Raw genomic sequence first — 18,357 nt, forward strand, 5'->3', positions numbered from 1 at the left:
TTTCCTCTACCCATGAACAGCAAACGGAATAAGCTTTCGCTACCCTTCTCAAGAACTATACATTTGGAATCAAGTACCGGAGACAGGTCACCAACAGATGTTGCTAGATCGCCCTCTCCTGGTCAGTAATTGGCATTACATAGGCGACATTTCTAAATGTTCCCTTGTTTTTACGTTAGGCTTAAAGGTTGCGTTTCTTTCATTCTTTCAGCTTTCTTAAAAAAATGTTTGTTCCGAAATATTTACCCTACCCCTCCAAGTTTCATATTCAGTCAGGAGTAGTTGTTGTAGTTAGAAACAAAACATAACTGCGCGCATGGTCAGTACACAATACAGGCTGGTAACATAAATTACAAGGTATTTTGCACAGGGCTATAATGTTCCTCAGTCCGGAAATCATTAGCGCGGCTCTGTTCCTACTCACAATGCGAACAACCAGGGTGCAACGCAGGGCAGCGGGCACGCAGACTCACAGCGCAGCTTGACCCGGAGGAAAAGCTAATCGGCCATTTTGGGCTAAAGGGGTCTTTTCCTGGCACCACGTGAGAGCGGAGAGCCCGAAAAGGGAGCAATCGAGAGAGAGTGAAGAGTCGGAGAACAAGGGGGCGAATCGGGAGACACACTTACTCTCTCACATTCATTCACATGTGCTGAGCCTTAGGAAAATAACGTTATTAGCTAGCGACCTTGCACGATGCCGACAATTACTCTACCACCGAAAGAAAACGCTCTCTTTAAAAGGATTTTGGTAAGTTCGTGGTTGCTGCCATGCATTTTGGAGAAGATTGATTCACCGGTACTCTATCCACTGCCTGCTTACACCTATAAGCATCAACATAATTGGCTGAAGTTGTCGTCGGCCTCGCCTTGTTAGGCTACTAGCTAGCTAACATAATCATAGCTAAGTTAGCTAGCAGTTGATCACATCAGATAACATTGATTTAAGAACCAAGTGCTGTCAAATGATTGCTAGCTAGCGAACTATCAGCTGCCTTGCCAACTTACAGGACCCATGTTTCTTCCTGAGAAGAGAGATGCCTGTCTAAATATCACTATTCTCGTCCACTAAGTTTATTGTAACAATTGTGATTAATGTTGTGTGCCAGTTATTCGTGTGCATGCATGTATGCTAACCTGATCAGTACAAGGAAGCCATCTGTATTTAGGGTAACACCGTTACCAGCTAGCTGTAAGTGATATCGCTAGCTAGCTAGAGTACACTGTCGGATGCTAGTTCACGCTTATCAAACCACGGTTGTGGTGAATGGTGCCCCTCTGAAGGCCTATTGTTATTATTTCCTAAGTGGTCCACATGCAAAAACGACCTAAAGTAACGTTAGCCCGAGAACCATGGAAGCTAACGTTAAACGTGAGAGCGCTATGTTGCTAGCTAGCCGATAACGGTTTTAGTGTAAACGGTAGCTAGCTTGACACTACCCAGCCCTCCAACGTTAGCTAAAGCACACATATTGTGCTTTCTGAAATTCGTTGCTTTGTTTAGATTCTGCTCGGTTGGCTTGAGAAAATAACATCACCCAGAGACTCTGCTTTTGGCCTTTAGTCACTTCATATACATGGCTAGATCTCTATCTGATATGTGGTTCCTGTGTAGCTAGGCATTTGGCTAGCAGTGTGGTAACGTTTGCAGGCTAACCTACTAACGCAGAGGATCAGATCCATTTAACAGCTAATGTTAGCTGTTAATTGAAAATCTAGTGTAATCTGCGTGTTACCCAAATTTAATATTCCGTGACGTTATTGAGATGGCTATCCTGGCACTGAAGCAATGCTTTGCATAATTTTGACCAGCTGAGTGGGGCATATATAAAAGCGTATGATTAGAATGGTTGTGTGATGACATTGCTAGTCACTTGAGCTGTAGCTTTTACTAGCCAGTTCTCGTTAGCTAGCTAACGATCATGTTTTGGCCTGTCAGCTTTTTGCTAACGTAACATGGCAGGTTCAGTGCATCAAGCAGGAAAGTAGCACGACTGTATTGTGTTTATGATGGTTAATTGTGCTTGAAGTGTGAAGCAACGTATCTCTTCACGTTTGTAGTGGCATGCAAGTTAGATACTAACGTTACTGTGATGGCTGATAGTGACGGGTAGTTTTAAGTGAACAAGTAACTTAACGTTTCAAGGCCGATCACAACAGTTGTCAAGAAGTGTACAGGTAGCTAGACCTACCATCTATCCAAGTCGTCTAATAATAAGATATCCCCTATTAAAGTTGCATGTTAAAGGCGTTCAAATGGTTCGACTACCACTACTTTTAAACTGTGCTAAACTTTGTTGTGGTGTCAGGGAAAGTCGTATTTGAGCACACTACCTTTGATGCCATTTGGAGAAATCACCCTTTATTTGTGTTATAGCTGGAACATCAGTGGTTCTATGCACTACTCTCTCGCCATGGTGTGTGGTTTATTTGACGATTGCTATTGTTCAGAGCGTAAATAGTTGAGTGAGTTTTTTTTTTTTTTAAGGGTCTTCGCTTGGTTCCATTTCCCCCAGCTGGCAGCCATTTTACCTGTTATGACCATTTGAGTTATGCCCTGTTTGTGCAATTGGCTTTTGAGCAGTATGAAGCTACTGGTTCTTACAGTATGCTGTGTCTGCAAAAATCCAGCAGAACTAGGTGCTGCCATGATCAATTTCAGCTGTCAGCCCCTAGGCCATGGAAAAGGGGAGGGAATGAGAGGGTATGTTATCCATTAGGCCTATGCCTTAAATGTTGTTCTTCAGATACTGACTACTTTGTTTCCATCTTTTCCTAAGAATAAGGGCCACTTTTCCATGGGCCGTTTGGTAAAATATGACTGAGGTGAAGGCATCACCCAGGCCTCCCATCATCCTCTCGGTTTAACAATGGATTTTTTGTCCTTAACTTGGATGTCTGGTCTGAAAACATATGAAACCGTACACAATGTTAGCTGGATCCTAAATGCCGTAGAAGCATTGCAAGAGGTTGTGGTGTTTGAGTCATGTATCCCTTTAACGTCTTCCACATTCATTCAAACAAATTTAAGGTCATGAGGAGAGATCCCTCTCAGTGGTAATTGACAGGGTGCTGATTAGGAAAAAATGCTTGCAATAAAGACACCTCTGTCCGCATGCTTTAGTGATGGTTCTGCGTAGACATGCCATCTGCTTGAACCTCAGCACCCAGTTGTCTTCGAGCAGAGAGAAGTGACTGGAGCTCTTGTGCAACACTGCTCCAAATATAACCACAGAGAGAAAATGATGGTAATTTAGAGTTGTTTGTAGCGACAGGCACGCACTCATGTTCACACTCAGTAAGAGGTCAGCTATTGCAGCTAAGCCTACTCAGCTCTGTAAACCCAGCAAGATTGGGGCGACGGGGTGTGTGCTAGCACAGCGGTAACCAGCAGCGTGATGCTCTTGGTGTGTGGTCCTCACCTGCCTCTTCTCCTCACCTCCACAGAGATGCTACGAGCACAAGCAGTACAGAAATGGGCTGAAATTCTGCAAACAGATCCTGTCCAATCCCAAGTTTGCAGAGCATGGAGGTAAGAGATCCTGAAATGTCTGAGGAGGCACAGGGAGTAGTTAAAAGCAAGCGGGGTAAGGAGTCTCACCCTGCGTAACATTTCTTTTTCTTTCTCTCTTCACTTATTATCTTGCAGAGACATTGGCCATGAAGGGGCTCACCCTCAACTGCCTGGGCAAGAAGGAGGAGGCATACGAGCTGGTCAGAAGAGGCCTGCGCAATGATCTGAAGAGCCACGTCTGTATCCTTTCTTGCTTGTCTGCTTCCACACAGTTTGAGCCATGAGAACAAGCACAGTCTGAGCAAGGCAGTGGTTATCATTTCTATCCGGGTGAAATTACTGTGTTGGTGTGTCTGTGTTGTAACTGTGTGTATGAGAGAGAGAATAGGTGCATGTACTTGTGAGGGTGTTCATTATGAACCCATTGCTCCCTTCGGTGCTGCCACTCCCTTTTTGCACTACTCTCAGCTGTGTGTGTGTGTGTGTGTGTGTGTGTGTGTGTGTGTGTGTGTGTGTGTGTGTGTGTGTGTGTGTGTGTGTGTGTGTGTGTGTGTGTGTGTGTGTGTGTGTGTGTGTGTGTGTGTGTGTGTTTATTAATACACACATGGAGTGTTGAAATGTGCATACACACAAGCATACACACACTCATCAGCTCTCAGGCGCCACTGCTAACACACACACGGAGGGCAGGCAGCTGGCAGTGGCAGCGGCAGCAGCAGTAGTGTGTGGCAGTGATGGAGACGGGCCAGGTCTGCCGAGTGTGATGGGTGCTGACGTTTGCAGCCCATAAGCCCCCACTAACACTGGCCTCCTGGCCTTACCCCCACCCACCCCACACCAGCTGCCATCCCACCGCCCTTTCCACCATAGGGAGCCGTACTGTGCACATTTATAGCCATAAGCGTGCTTCGTCATGGTCCGATGCACACTGACACGGGAGGCCGGTTTATGCCAATTTGTTGTGGCGGCGTCACTGCAGCTCCTGGGAGGATGAACACAGACAGGAGTTTCTTGACAATCTGGCCACACCTGATCTGAGTACAGTACAACACATCACCCTGTTCTTGCTCTGTGTTGATGTGAGAAGCAGAACGTAGTCCTTAGTGAGGAGCTTGTTTGTACTCGCTGTGCTAAGATGATTGCACTGCGCTGATGGTCTGTTTTTACCAGAGTTATGTGTCTTTGTCGCGCTTTTTTTTTTTTGCTGCCACAGAAAAGCTGAATGAAGATGTATAGGTCCTTAACTGTCTGATTTCAGGCTGGCACGTGTATGGCTTGCTGCAGCGCTCTGACAAGAAGTATGATGAGGCAATCAAATGTTACAGAAATGCACTGAAATGGGACAAGGACAACCTGCAGATCTTGCGAGACCTCTCCCTGCTACAGATCCAAATGAGGGACTTGGAGGGTTACAGGGTAAGTGTGTCTGTGCGTCCGTGCGTGCGTGAGAGAGGAGAAAAAAGATCTATTGAGTATGTGAACGGAATAGCAGTTTAGTGTGACTACAGAATGTGTATGTCTGAGGATGGGTCGTGGTGTTATTGGAGCATTGGCTATGAAACTAATTTACCTCACCGTGACCCTCCAAAGACACTTCTTATTCCTGCCACTGTGGTTGAGATTTTCTATCGGCTGAAAAAGAGAGCCAGTGAATGCTAAGTGAAGAGTCTGGATTGAGACAGTCAGCCTGTTTTCTATGTGTAGATGTCTGTGTGAGAGAGAGAGCGAGAGAGAGAGAGAGAGCGCGCGCCCTGGCTGCTCGGCTTTAGTGCCATGAATCAGCAATAATCACCTCTAGCTTTCTTTGCCAGCAAAACCACACTTCAACCCTCACCCCAGTTTCTGTCTCCTTTCTTTCTTTCTTTCTCTCTCTCTCACACACATATTTTTCTCTTCTGTCCTGCTTTATCTGCTGCATGCTGTAAAGGGGGTCTCAGATCTCCTGTTCAGTGCTCCCTTAGCCTTTTCCTACTGCTGTACGAGTTTCCCTGAAGCCCTCTGTTGGCACTGCCTGGCTTGCTGTATTCCCTGACCTCATTAAGTAGGCAGCATTACTATCTGCAAAGGGCTAACTTTGTTCCTCATTAACCCCTGAGGGGACACGTTTTGTGCTGATCTGATGAGAAATCTTTGTCCATTTAACCCCTTCAAATTGCGGTTCACTCTACTAAATGAAATTGCAAGGGTGACGCACCAATGGGGAACGGAGGTGTGGAGTAGTTCGACCACTAAGAAGAGAAACATACGTTTTCAGCATATTGTGCATTGTTGATACTTTTGATAATTTCTTTACATTCCAGTTATCCAGCTAGTGAGGTCTTTGTTCTGCTGTGGAGAAACATAATGTCTGTCTGTCTGTCTGTCTTCTGACCTGCAGGAGACCAGGTACCAGCTCCTGCAGCTGCGGCCAGCTCAGAGGGCCTCGTGGATCGGTTACGCCATTGCATATCACCTCCTCGAGGACTATGAGATGGCTGCCAAAATCATCGAAGAGTTCCGAAAAACGCAACAGGTAAATCCCTATGATCATCCCCAGCATGTCCCCTTTACCACACCTGGTTCAAGACCATTTTAGTTGCCAACATGGAGTCATAAACTTTGCAAGTGTAAGGTCATATGATGTATAGAGAGGTACTGCAGCTAGTCATACATTTATTGGAGCACCTTTTCAGAGTTAGACAAGGTAAAGAATTGTGTTGCCATGACCACTCGCCTCTCAGGACTCGTAATCTGTCGTGTCACTGGCAGCACCATAACCCTCCCTCTCACTGCCGTCCCTGATAAGAGCGACTTGCTTCCTGCCTTTGTCCCATCGTACACTTCCACCTGATGTGGGGCATGGCAGGAAGGCGACAGGTTGGCACCCACTTTACTAGGGAGTCATTTTCAGCTCTCGATTATTTATTTAGTGTCACATATGGCTCGTAAACTGGTTTTGTTTGAAATTGTACATTTGTTAAATTTGGGGATACTGTGACTAATTAGGACCTCCTTACATGCAAGTGCTGTTGTGGTTGTTACTCCTCCCCAGATTGCTCCATCTGCAATCCCACCTTCTAGTCAAGTCCACTTTATTTATGTAGTCCCCTTAAAAAGGTAGCAAGACAACCCCACAAATAAAAATAGAAGTCTAAATGAAAAGGAAAAAAAAGTTCACAAAGCCTTCTGTAAATAACTGTGTGTGTGTGTGTGTGTTGTTCCAGACTTCTCCAGACAAAGTGGATTATGAGTACAGCGAGCTGCTGCTCTACCAGAACCAGGTCCTGAGAGAGGCAGGCCTCTTTAAAGAAGCACTGGAGCACCTAACCACCTACGAGAAACAGATCTGTGACAAACTGGCAGTGGAGGAGACTAGAGGTTAGCCTACTTACTGCTGCGTGCTCTGTCTGGCTGTGTACTTTCTGTGTTTACACATCTGTTCTTTCAGTTCATCACTCTTCATCTTTTGTCTAGATATCACTTAACCTGGTCTGCTTAATTTTATATTCACTTTTGCCTATTTTATTTCCTCCAATAAACATCATTCTGTGTGTCCATTCCAGTCTGCTATATCAGACTTTTGTGACCATTGTGACAACACCACTCCACAAGGAGTGGAAAAGGGGAGGAACGGAGAGCCAAACTCTCTGACTCCACATGTTCACGTGTGCCCCATGTAGGTGAGGTGCTGCTGAAACTGGAGCGGTATGAGGACGCTACCGAGGTGTACCACCGTCTTCAGGAGCGCAACCCTGAGAACTGGTCTTACTACCATGGCCTCGAGAATGCCCTCAAGCCAGGTATGGTGATCCATCTGATGATGATGATAATAATACCACCGTAGACTTGTATAGCGCTTTTCTAAGTACCCAAAGATGCTTTACATAGGGCAGAACAAACAAAACAAAAAACACAAAATGAGGGTTTTGCATCAGTTTAATCTATCCAAGTGCATCAACTGACACTCTGCTGTCTTGTTTTCTAGTGAGCGCTGACGAGAAGCTGAAGATCTATGAGGAGGCCTGGGTGAAGTACCCCAAGGGACTGGTGCCTAGAAGGCTTCCTCTCAGTTTCTTAGCTGGTGAGTGGGGAGCTCGGGTCAACATAATTTTTCTGTGATCCCACAATTAGGTGGGTTTTGCTTATCCAAGATTACTTTAAATATTTGTTGCAGGACCCTTTCTCTCTGTGTGTGTGTGTGTGTGTGTGTGTGTGTGCCGACTGTTTGCAGACAGATAAGTCGCATGTAAGCGGTTTGATTGGTTGCTTTTGAAAAAAGCGTCTGCTAAATACCTGACCTTCACCGTTTATCTTTGTCCTTCAGGGGAAAAGTTCTGTGAGTGCCTGGATAAATATTTAAGAATGAACTTCAGCAAAGGCTGCCCACCAGTATTCACCACCCTCAGGTCCCTTTATAATGATAAAGAAAAGGTAAAGGATTACACCTACACTTTCACATTACCTGTGTGTCCGCCATGTCATCAGTAGCAGTCAAACGGCATTAGTAGAGTGGGTGGTACTCAAGTACATGGGACCATTTTCCAACTCCCAATGGGAACTCTTACCAGAAGTGTCTTTGTGCCTTTGTCATCAGAACTGCTTATTAGGCTATACGCATATAGTACGCATACACCCTCCTGGTCAAACTGCACAAAAACATTTATTTTTTCTTTCTTGCAGGTGTCGATAATTGAAGAATTAGTTGTTGGTTATGAAACGACTTTAAATAGCTGCCGAATGTTCAATCAGAATGGTAAGTGAGATTAATGTTTGAGTTTTATATTGATTTTTAATTCCATTTAACAACTATTAGCATTTGCGCTGTATAAACCACCCAGTGCAGTGAGGAATGAGCTGCTCTGACTGGATGGGATGAGGGACTGTTCTGTGTTAACTGCTGTTTTGGTTCTCAGATGATGGTAAAGAGGAGCCCCCAACTACGTTACTGTGGGTGCAGTACTTCCTGGCCCAGCACTTCGACCAGATTGGTCAGCAGAGTCTGGCCTTGGATTACATCAATGCTGCCATCGAGAGCACGCCCACACTAATCGAATTGTTCCTCGTTAAGGCCAAGATATACAAGGTAATGCTCATGGAGGAGGATGCACACCTTCTTTTAACTGGTCTTTGACAAGCACACTGTATGAACACACGATCAGAGTCCACAATGCATTTGCCATTGAACAACTGATGCAACAACCTTGCTAATGAAATCTGTGCAAAAGATGTGAACTGTTTGTGTGCTTTGAAAATGGCAATGTGAGAGAGAAAAACGCATCTTTGAGATCCACCACAGTCTCTCTGCCATATAAAGGACAACACCTGATGTTTTAATGTTTTGAAGGCACACTAAAGAGCGGCGTATTTCCCCTAATGACAAGAGTTAGACTATTCCATTTATTAAATAAAGTATAGTCCACTGTATCGTTCATAACCTTATTAGGAACCCTTTCCTCACTTTATGTTGACTGTTGGATATTGTGACCCGCTTTCTCCCACAGCATGCTGGGAACATCCGGGAGGCAGCTCGCTGGATGGACGAGGCTCAGGCTTTGGACACAGCCGACCGCTTCATCAACTCCAAATGCGCCAAATACCTGCTCAAGGCTGGCCTGGTCAAAGAGGCGGAGGACATGTGCTCCAAATTCACTCGGGTATGTTTGCGTGTGGCTGTCATTTTTCTCTGGGGTAATCTTCCTGTAACTATTGTAAAGATGAAAGCATTGGAACCCATTATGGTTGTCTCTAGGGAAGATAAGGCACTGTGCCACTGTATACAATATAACGAAAATGTGCATGGCAGTTCTCTCAGAAAAGTAGCAGTAGAAAAAAAACAGTGTAGATTAGTAAACGTATGCGTACGAGTCTGAGGAAGTGTTGCTTTATTCGTCTCTGATCACAGGAGGGGGCATCTGCAGTCGAGAACCTGAACGAGATGCAGTGTATGTGGTTCCAAACAGAGTGTGCACTGGCCTACAAATCTATGAATAAACTTGGTGATGCTCTCAAGAAGTGCCACGAGATCGAAAGGGTGAGTGCTTGCCTCATTCAAACATGTTTTTCCGTAGTCCGTGCTTTGTCTTTTTCTCTCAGATATTCAATGTGGGTAGGTAGAAGCTGGAATCCTGTAACTCTGCAGGTTATAACGAGTCTACAGATGGTGACCAAGTAACAGTACAGTGATGGATGTGCATTCACCACCATCACCGAACTGCAGAATCAAATGCCATCAAAAACATGTCTTTCATCGTGTCAATCCAACATTCAGTTCAGCATCATGATTCAGTGAGCTTCTGTCTTCTGCTTTCCTCCTGGTGTAGCACTTTGTGGAGATCACAGACGACCAGTTTGACTTCCACACGTACTGCATGCGCAAGATGACCCTGCGCTCCTACGTAGAGCTGCTCAAGCTGGAGGACGTGCTGCGCATGCACCCCTTCTACTTCAAAGCTGCCCGCACCGCCATCCACATCTACCTCAGTCTCCACGACAACCCGCTCACCGACGACAACAAAGAGCTACAGGCTGACACGGGTAATGCCAGCAAACACCGTCATCAAACACGCTGTGCTGGCTCACTAAAGTCGGTGTACCACAGGGTCCACCTTTCTTTATGGACAGTGAATTTTTGGTTTTGGAAAATTTAAATGAACCCAAAAATGTTGTAGATGAACTTGTAAACTAGCAGTACTGAGGCAGATGTACTTGTCAAAGAACGGGAATCTGGTCGGAGGTAATGGGAATGTCTCTGGGATATGTGGAGACCCTGTTGTAGGCCATGAGCAGGGAGCCACCACCCCTCTTCGCAGAGCACTCATAATGAGGGTCAAATAACGAACAATTTGTTTCTGCTCCTGTAGCGAACCTGTCGGACAAAGAGCTGAAGAAGCTGCGGAACAAGCAAAGGCGAGCGCAGAAGAAGGCCCAGCTGGAGGAGGAGAAGAAGAACGCAGAGAAAGAGAAACAGCTGAAGAACCAGAAGAAGAAGAAGGAAGACGATGACGAAGAGATCGGAGGGCCCAAGGAGGAACTCATACCAGATAAACTGGCTAAGGTATGCGTATGGTTGGTTTGTGTTCGTGCATGTAGATGAGGCAAGCCATAATGGAGCCAAAATTAGTAGATCAGAAATTAATAGGAAAATCCTCTGCTGTTTATCTTTCCTACTTTCATTTAATTCTCTGTCGTCTTCCTCTGTGTCTGTATGCATTGTGCAGGTGGAAACCCCCTTAGACGAGGCTGTTAAGTTCCTGACGCCCTTAAAAAACCTGGTAAAAAATAAGATTGACACCCACCTGTTGGCGTTTGAGATCTACTTTAGAAAAGGTAAGACCAGCATTATAAAGTACTGGGCCAAATGTATCAATCTTTGCGCACAACTTGCCATAGGGCGGTGTGTGCGCACAAACCAAAAGTACAGAGGTTTTCAAACACAATGTGCGCCCATTCTCTTCATAAATCTGAATGTGTGTCAAATCTGTGCAAAATCGCGTGCACATGAACGTCCACCCCCAAAATGATACTTCTATGGGTCGAGACGCCTTAAATTGGTCGGATTAACGTGTACTACTTTCAGGTAAACCTCCGCACAGAAGGCGCGCCTGTGGATGAAGTGTGGATCACGTCTGTATTCAAAGTAAAAGTAGGAATAATATGCTCAATGAAGCAAAGGATAAATTCAGTTTCAATGAATGAAAATGCATTTTTCAATTTGAGCAGTATACACTGCTTTACCAAATAATTAATAAATCATCCAGGCTGCTGCACTACAACTTCTGTAAGTGTTATGGGGGAGTAACTAATTATTTGGTTTTAATCAAGTTTTTTTTCTTTTCTCTCTTTCCAAACTGATCCTCTTTATGTGCCTGTATTTCAATGAGTAGTCATTACACCGATTGCTGCAATATACCTCAAAGTCAACCGGGTGTCCCTTCCTATACAATTGACATGATTGGCATGATCGCTATGTTGACAGTTCAGTTATGGCAGTAATATGTCTACGCAATTAAAAATATGTGCGCAAGAATTCCTGACCGCAGTGATACTGTTTAGCCTACTTGCATTACTGGTTACCTCCTCTTGGTGTCGCCAATCTGCAAATTACAAATACCATGCGTACGTCACCCTGAGACCATGTGCAAAGGTACACGTTTTCCCGGCAAGTACCTTTTCATAAATGCTGTTTTGTTTGTGAAAAGTGCTCGGCATAATTGTACGCACAATTGATACGTTTCCCCCACTTTGACATTTCACATTTCTGACCTTTTAATGTTTTAGGTTTGTAATTAATACTCTATTATAACTTCAAGTGATTTGTGTGTGTGTGTGTGTGTGTGTGTGTGTGTGTGTGTGTGTGTGTGTGTGTGTGTGTGTGTGTGTGTAATTATAATTTTTCTTCTTTGGTATGGTACTATATCAGGAAAAAGAGAAAATCCTGTCTGTAGCCAAGATGTTAAAAAAATGATTGTGTCTTTTCCAGAGAAGTTCTTGTTAATGTTGCAGTCAGTGAAGAGGGCTTATGCCATAGACCCAGACCACCCATGGCTTCATCAGTGTTTAGTCCGCTTCTTTAAAGGAGGTGAGTTGGCCACTGATACTCTCTGGCTGCAGACAGCATGCCAACACCACCTCTGTCTGCTGCTGATGGATATTTTCTAGATTTTACCCCTATTTGTTTATGGACCCATATGGACCTATTGTGATTGAGAGATTGATTAAGTTATTGTATCGTGTGTGTGTGTGTGTGATTGAAACCCTCACCATGTGTTTTGGTCCTATAGTGTCTGAAAGCAAGGACTTGCCGGACGCCGTGCACACCGTGCTGAAGCAGGAGATATCCCGGCTCTTTGGAGACAGCAATGCAAAGAGCTACAACCAGACCTTCCTCACGAAGCACTCCGACTCCATCCCTCATAGATTAGCGGGTATGCTTAGCCAAATAAATAGACGGCAATACTTGCTGCACACACAGTTCAATCCACATAGAATATAGTTTTTCTATATAAATACACATGCAAAGTGTGCTCACAGGCCACTTTCAAGCAATGTTAGTGGCCCATCCATCACAGAGCTATGTATGCCACACATCAGTAATCACTCTCTTCCTGTTGTTTTTAACGTCTCTCCTGTATCATTTTTCTTTCCCTCGTTCTTTCTTTCTTTCCCTCCCTCTCTCTGGCTTTTGGCTTCAGCTGCCAAAATGATGGCCTACCTGGACTCCTCCACTGAGAGGAAGGCTGTAGAGCTGGCCACAGCACTGGAGGAGCCCCTCATCAACAGAAGCATTCAGGTTCAGACCAGCTCTGTTTCCTTACCACGGCCTTTAACTTTAAATGGCACGAATAAAGCGTTTGGTCCTATCACAATGTATTATGAAACTAGGAATTAAGATATGTCTGGCCAACATCCACACACTACCAAAGTTGTTTAACACATTTTAAACTTACTGATTCATATCTTGTCTGTGTCCTCAGATCTGCTCAGATGTCCTGGACAGCCTTGGTGATGGTAGCCTTGGTGATGCTAAAGAGACTGCAGCCGAGAGTTACCGGGCAGAATGCCACAAGCTGTACCCTTACACACTGGCCTTCATGCCACCCGGCTACGAGGAGAACACCAAGATTGCTGTCAACGGTGACGTCTCCACGGAAACCGAGGAGCTGGCCAATGATATGTGAAGAGGGGGGAGGGAGCCAAGGTAGGAGGGGGAGTGTTCTGTTCAAGAGAATGGAGGGAACTGATTGCTGTGGACAAGCAATCACCTCTCGTCAACATCTCTCTTTCTCTCCCCCCCTCTCCCCATCACCTCTTTTCTCCTGTCATTGGAGCCACTCACAGCAAGACTGAGATGATTATTGATTGACATTTATGTTTTTTTTTTTTTTTTTTTTGAGAGGAGGATGCAGGGGGAAGCAGGGGAGAGAGAAAAAAAAGAAGAGAATGAGAAATGGCCATTTTTTTTTGTCAAAAGAAACCTTGCTTGATAACTACTTTCTCTAACTGATAAACAGACAGAAAATACCAAGTCAAACTTCCACCACGGCACGCAGCTGAACGAAGTGGAGGCCATAACCTGCGGACTACACACAGGAGCAATTAGAAGCCAACCCCCGCCACAACAACATCTATACTTCCAATGTTTTAAAGAAAAAAGTAATTTATATGGAAAAAATGTGTTATGGAAATAGCATAGTCTGTGACTTTTTAAAAGCACTGAGCTGAATTTCAAAAAGGTTTCTGTGAATGGGAGGAAGGAGACGAGGGGTGAGGAGAGGGAGGGAGGTAGGGGGAAAGGAGAGGCAGGGCTCTGAGTTAGTCCACATTGTCAAGCACTTGCATCCTCTTCCAAGGCTCAAGTCATCCAGGTGACAGGCTCCCTGAATGGCGGTGTCCCACAGAGACGAGAGGTCAAAGGGTACTAGGATTGTAGTATGAATGGCAAATGCCATAAATGGTTTGCATTTTTTTTTTCCTTTGTTTCAATTGGGTTACAGTGTGAGGATTTGAGTTTGTTGTAGATATCTGGATTTTGTACTGTTCTTAAAGACACTATGAAAACGACACACTTTTGGTAGCCAAGCATCGTGGTTCACTTGCCTTTGTTTGTCATCAAACCTGGACTTGACAAGACGTGAATACTTTGGTGATGTATGAAACGGACGAATACAAACTTCTAAAATTGGATGTATTTTGATCAATAAATCAGGCATTTGTCAATCATGCTTTATTCTGACACTTAGACCTATCACACAAACACACATTCAGCATATAACTGGTACCGGTGTGGACAAGATTGAGGAGCTGTCGTGCTCCATTACGTCCGTTATGTTAAACGGTGGGAGAGTAGCATTAACAGTTCCAATGGGAGTGCCGACTAACAGATGAGCGATGACAACTTGTGACGTTAACCACTTTCTCTTGAGCAATTTTTACTTTTCCTTTGTAAGAGAAATGTTTCGATTTCTTTACTTTGTAGAGAAACGTCGCTTAAACAGACAAGCTCGTAATGTACATTTCACATTCAACAGTTGGAACATGCCCCTGACTTTGTACAGTTTGAAAGGAAAGATGGGGGGGGGGGGGGGGGGCACTCAAATAACTGTTTTCCTCTCTTTTCCTTCCCAGTGCGACCTTTAACCTCTTCCTTTTTCAGTTGTAAAGTTCTACCCTTGTCAAACACATAAGAGGTACCAAATATACAATGCAATAAAATTATTTTAAAAATGATAATTCGGTGTTTTCTATGGATCAACGCGCAATGAAGAGATTTTTTTTTTAGACGACTCCATCGGGTCTTTGAAATCATGCAATATCCCGATTTGTAGCATATGAAAGGGCACTAAATTTCAGTCTTAATTTTCTCTTCAGCCATTCTCCTTACGTGCTCCCTACGTATTAGCGATGAACCCCCGATTTGGGGATGGTGCAAATTTAATGTTTTCAGTGGTTAGTCTGAATTAGTGTTCAGATTTTACCCTTTGAATTGCATGTGAACACACATATTCTGAATTTCCCTGTGAGAGAGATGCCATTTAGACTATAATTAAGTGCGTCTCATGGATGCAACATATTAGCATATAGTACACCCCAAGTGTAAACCACGGGGCAATGATGAACAGATGACACATCAGCTTTGTGGAGGCAGGTCACCACTGCAATTTGCATATAGTGAGGATAGTAGACTATGCAAAAGTATTTCACTCTGCCCACAGACTCCTGCTGGCTTGGTTCTCTCTGTATCGTGAAGCTTCAGGATGGAATCCTCAATTGAATTCTCCACATCACCTACAACAAACTCCCAGCCGACGCGTTACCGATTTTTTAAAATTGTAGTGATTGGGGATTCGGGAGTTGGGAAGACGTGCCTCGCGTACCGATTTTGTGCTGGGAGGTTTCCCAACAAAACAGAGGCCACTATTGGTGTCGACTTTCGTGAGCGAATTATCGATATTGAAGGGGAAAAAATTAAGGTATGTCTGTTAAATTACGTTTTAATCATTTCAGTGTGGCCATCCCATTGTGCAGTTACGCGATATTTCTTTGCGAATAATCTAGGCTATAGCCTAGTCTATTTGGACAATGTTGAATAGCGCATCGCAGCATGTTTTATTATAAAAGTCAGTTGATGTCAAACTTTCTCTAACTGAACTCCTGTATTAGGCTACATATTTTGATTTCTGATTTTTCTCTTAAAGCAGACAGGCTAGTCTACTTGTGCAACATAAACACTGTTTTAGTTACTTTTATATTTAGCCCTTATTGTATTGAATCATAGTCAGAAAGAAGAAGATGGCATTTCCTCAATTTTTGACGGAATTGTGCAACGGCGAAACTGGAGAATTGTGCTTTCTCGACCTGGTTAGGTCTATCTACACTCTTCCAAGTTTCAATTAAAAATGTAGTCCACATTTTTGTAGAAAATTCAGCACATTAATTCGGACTATCGTTTGGTTTCCAGACTGCATCATAACATTTACGCTACAACCGATTTTAACATCCCACACTTAATTCAAATTCAGTGAACTTCAAGGAAACAATGGCTCTTTGTGCATAATGTGGAAGTCATGCCGTTTTAAGCTAAGTTAGCCCGCGGTGGCATTGGATGATACCACCTCGACTTGTGATCAGCGTAGAATCACGAGAGCAGACAGTACATGTTTTATCAGTGTCTGGTTGTTTAATACATTTCCTCAATAGGGAAAACACAATAATGGACCACACTATGGCCATTACATCCATACGTAAGCTACATTTTTCAGCGAATTCCGGCATTTAAGACACAATGTGCTCACTGATCCATCCTTATGACATGTTTTTGTGTGTGTGTGTGTGATCAACTATTTCCCATATTTTCACCCCTGTTCCAAGGTATGAGTCAGTGCAGCAATGGGAAGTTACACAATAATGTCAGTGTGAAGCAGGATCTCATGCATACTTCCCACTGTGTTTTGTGCTCCCTATGTTTCACCTCTCTCACTCACTCACTCACAAACAGGTTCAACTGTGGGATACTGCAGGTCAGGAGCGCTTCCGCAAGAGCATGGTGCAGCAGTACTACCGCAGTGTGCACGCCATCGTACTGGTCTTCGATGTGTCCAACCCTGCCAGCTTCCGTAGCCTGCCCCTGTGGCTGGACGAGTGCCGGCGGAACGCACTGGGCCAGGAGGTGCCCCGCATCCTCGTGGGCAACAAGTGCGACCTGGTGCAGGGGTCCAGTAACTGGGGAGGAGTGAATAGCGAACAGGTGCAGAGATTTGCTGAGGCCCATGGTATGCCCTTCTACCTGACCTCGGCCAAAGGTCCCGAAGGCCAAGGGGACCATGTTGAAGCCATCTTTGTGTCACTGGCTCACAGGCTGAAGAGACAGCGGACGTTGTTGGCTTCTCACACACCACAGAGCGAGGCACTTCAGAGTTTTATGCTACCATCGAAAAAGAGTACGGAGAAGGAGAAATGGGCCTGTGGCTGTTAGGAATGGCATGACTACCTTGTTTGACTGTAACCCACTGGGACTGGTTTAAGTTGGGCTGTACGCTTGGTAGAGGAGTGGAAGTCTTTGAGAAATAGTTTTAAAGATTGGGTGGGGCCAGAACAGACTGCAAAAGAAAAGCATTCCACTACAGGCTAAGAATGGGCTTCCATACAGGTTCATGATGGGGTGTTTGTCTGGAGTATGAGTGGAAGTGGGAGAGAGTATGTCCTTATTCTTCTAGATTTCAACCTGGCCTGTTCTCAAACCAAGGAACATTGTAAATATTCTGATCACTTGGAATACTGTGCCTTCAGAATGTCAACTATTTTCAGTACTTTCACGAGTGTTTGTGTGTATTTTATCTGCTTTGTCCCTCTTTACATATTCTTGTTTTATAAAAATGTATGGTACTATTCAATAAAGAAACCAATCATCTCTCTAACCATTTATTTTGAGCGGCAGTCCACTGGGAGTCCTGTATCTGTTTTATTATTGCTGCACCAGATTGTAAATGAAATCAAGATCCAGGTCTTTTATACATCTTGGTTATCAAAGGTCATAATTCAGAATGGTACTTCGCTGCTGAAAATGTCAGAGTTAACTCCTTGTTGGGTTACAGCATGTATTTAACATGGTGATCCTCTTATGGCTTTATTTTATAACAACATGTTTACATCAATTATACACTGGGTGTAGTTTGACAAAAACTAAACATCTGTTTTAGCTGAGTTTTGTGGATCTTGAGGGTGCTGCATAGTTTACACATACCAAGATTTCAACTCATGTGGTTAATGGGATGATTTCCACAAAATGTCAGTGGTCATCACCTCAGAGAAGAGAATGTTTAAAATCATCAAGTGCCCTGCTGGTGGGAACATTTTAATCCTGCCTATGGGAAATTAAGCAGCTCGTGTTAGTGCTAAACTCTTACAGGCACAACCTTGTGTAGTGTCAGGGTGTTTGGTCATGTGTCATGCTCTTGTCTAGCCCAGGCATATACGGCTGGCCTATTTTCCTTGAACTTTAGCAATCCATGTGGCCTGTTCATGAGAAAAAATGGTCCTCATTGAAATGTTCCATATAAAGTCTGGTTAATGCATAATTGCCAAAATATTTGTTCTGTGGTCATCAAATCTAGACCAAATTGTAAGTCAAATAAATTAGAATTTGACTCTTGAGTATACATGTGAAGAGTTTTGTGCAATTCTAAAGGAATGTTAGTTTCATTGGACAAGATTTGGTGCATAGCTGTGTTCCTAGAATAGAACATGACAAATAGTGGAACATTGGGCTTTTTTTAGTGTATTCCATCATTCAACAACAGTCCAGACTACTATACTGAAATAAATGTTTTAGCCACAAAAAAAAGTCAGAGGACTCATGGTGTAGAATAAGA

General features: G+C 44.0%; 2 protein-coding genes across 3 annotated transcripts; both read left to right on the forward strand.

Moving 5' to 3' along the window:
- Positions 1 to 406: 406 nt before the first annotated feature.
- Positions 407 to 14,716, forward strand: naa15b (N-alpha-acetyltransferase 15, NatA auxiliary subunit b). 2 transcript variants are annotated; one of them, XM_012836970.3, is made up of 20 exons: positions 407 to 748; positions 3,445 to 3,529; positions 3,647 to 3,751; positions 4,770 to 4,927; positions 5,889 to 6,023; positions 6,715 to 6,868; positions 7,171 to 7,290; positions 7,476 to 7,571; positions 7,815 to 7,921; positions 8,171 to 8,243; positions 8,404 to 8,573; positions 8,992 to 9,144; positions 9,393 to 9,521; positions 9,811 to 10,024; positions 10,351 to 10,544; positions 10,708 to 10,816; positions 11,970 to 12,068; positions 12,271 to 12,414; positions 12,682 to 12,779; positions 12,964 to 14,716. In XM_012836970.3, the coding sequence occupies exons 1-20, from the start codon at positions 695 to 697 to the stop codon at positions 13,165 to 13,167; spliced, it is 2,601 nt and encodes an 866-aa protein (XP_012692424.1). In that variant the 5' UTR covers positions 407 to 694; the 3' UTR covers positions 13,168 to 14,716. The 2 variants fall into 2 exon arrangements, with proteins under 2 accessions (XP_012692424.1, XP_031415663.1); XM_031559803.2 differs by having other exon boundaries at positions 8,407 to 8,573.
- A 400-nt stretch (positions 14,717 to 15,116) lies between these two features.
- LOC105908473 (ras-related protein Rab-33B-like) lies at positions 15,117 to 17,396 on the forward strand. The gene is made up of 2 exons (XM_012836979.3): positions 15,117 to 15,459; positions 16,485 to 17,396. Exons 1-2 carry the CDS (start codon positions 15,244 to 15,246, stop codon positions 16,959 to 16,961), a joined length of 693 nt encoding a protein of 230 aa, XP_012692433.1. The 5' UTR covers positions 15,117 to 15,243; the 3' UTR covers positions 16,962 to 17,396.
- Positions 17,397 to 18,357: the final 961 nt, after the last annotated feature.

This window comes from Clupea harengus, chromosome 22 (assembly GCF_900700415.2).
Source record: "Clupea harengus chromosome 22, Ch_v2.0.2, whole genome shotgun sequence".
Lineage (NCBI taxonomy): Eukaryota > Metazoa > Chordata > Actinopteri > Clupeiformes > Clupeidae > Clupea > Clupea harengus.

Coding starts and splice junctions, on each gene's coding strand:
- LOC105908473 (XM_012836979.3), top strand. CDS start 15,244: ATGGAATCCTCAATTGAATTCTCCACATCACCTACAACAAACTCCCAG. Junction 15,460..16,484: donor TTGAAGGGGAAAAAATTAAG/GTATGTCTGTTA, acceptor ACTCACAAACAG/GTTCAACTGTGGGATACTGC.
- naa15b (XM_012836970.3), top strand. CDS start 695: ATGCCGACAATTACTCTACCACCGAAAGAAAACGCTCTCTTTAAAAGG. Junction 6,024..6,714: donor AGTTCCGAAAAACGCAACAG/GTAAATCCCTAT, acceptor GTGTTGTTCCAG/ACTTCTCCAGACAAAGTGGA. Junction 12,780..12,963: donor TCATCAACAGAAGCATTCAG/GTTCAGACCAGC, acceptor CTGTGTCCTCAG/ATCTGCTCAGATGTCCTGGA.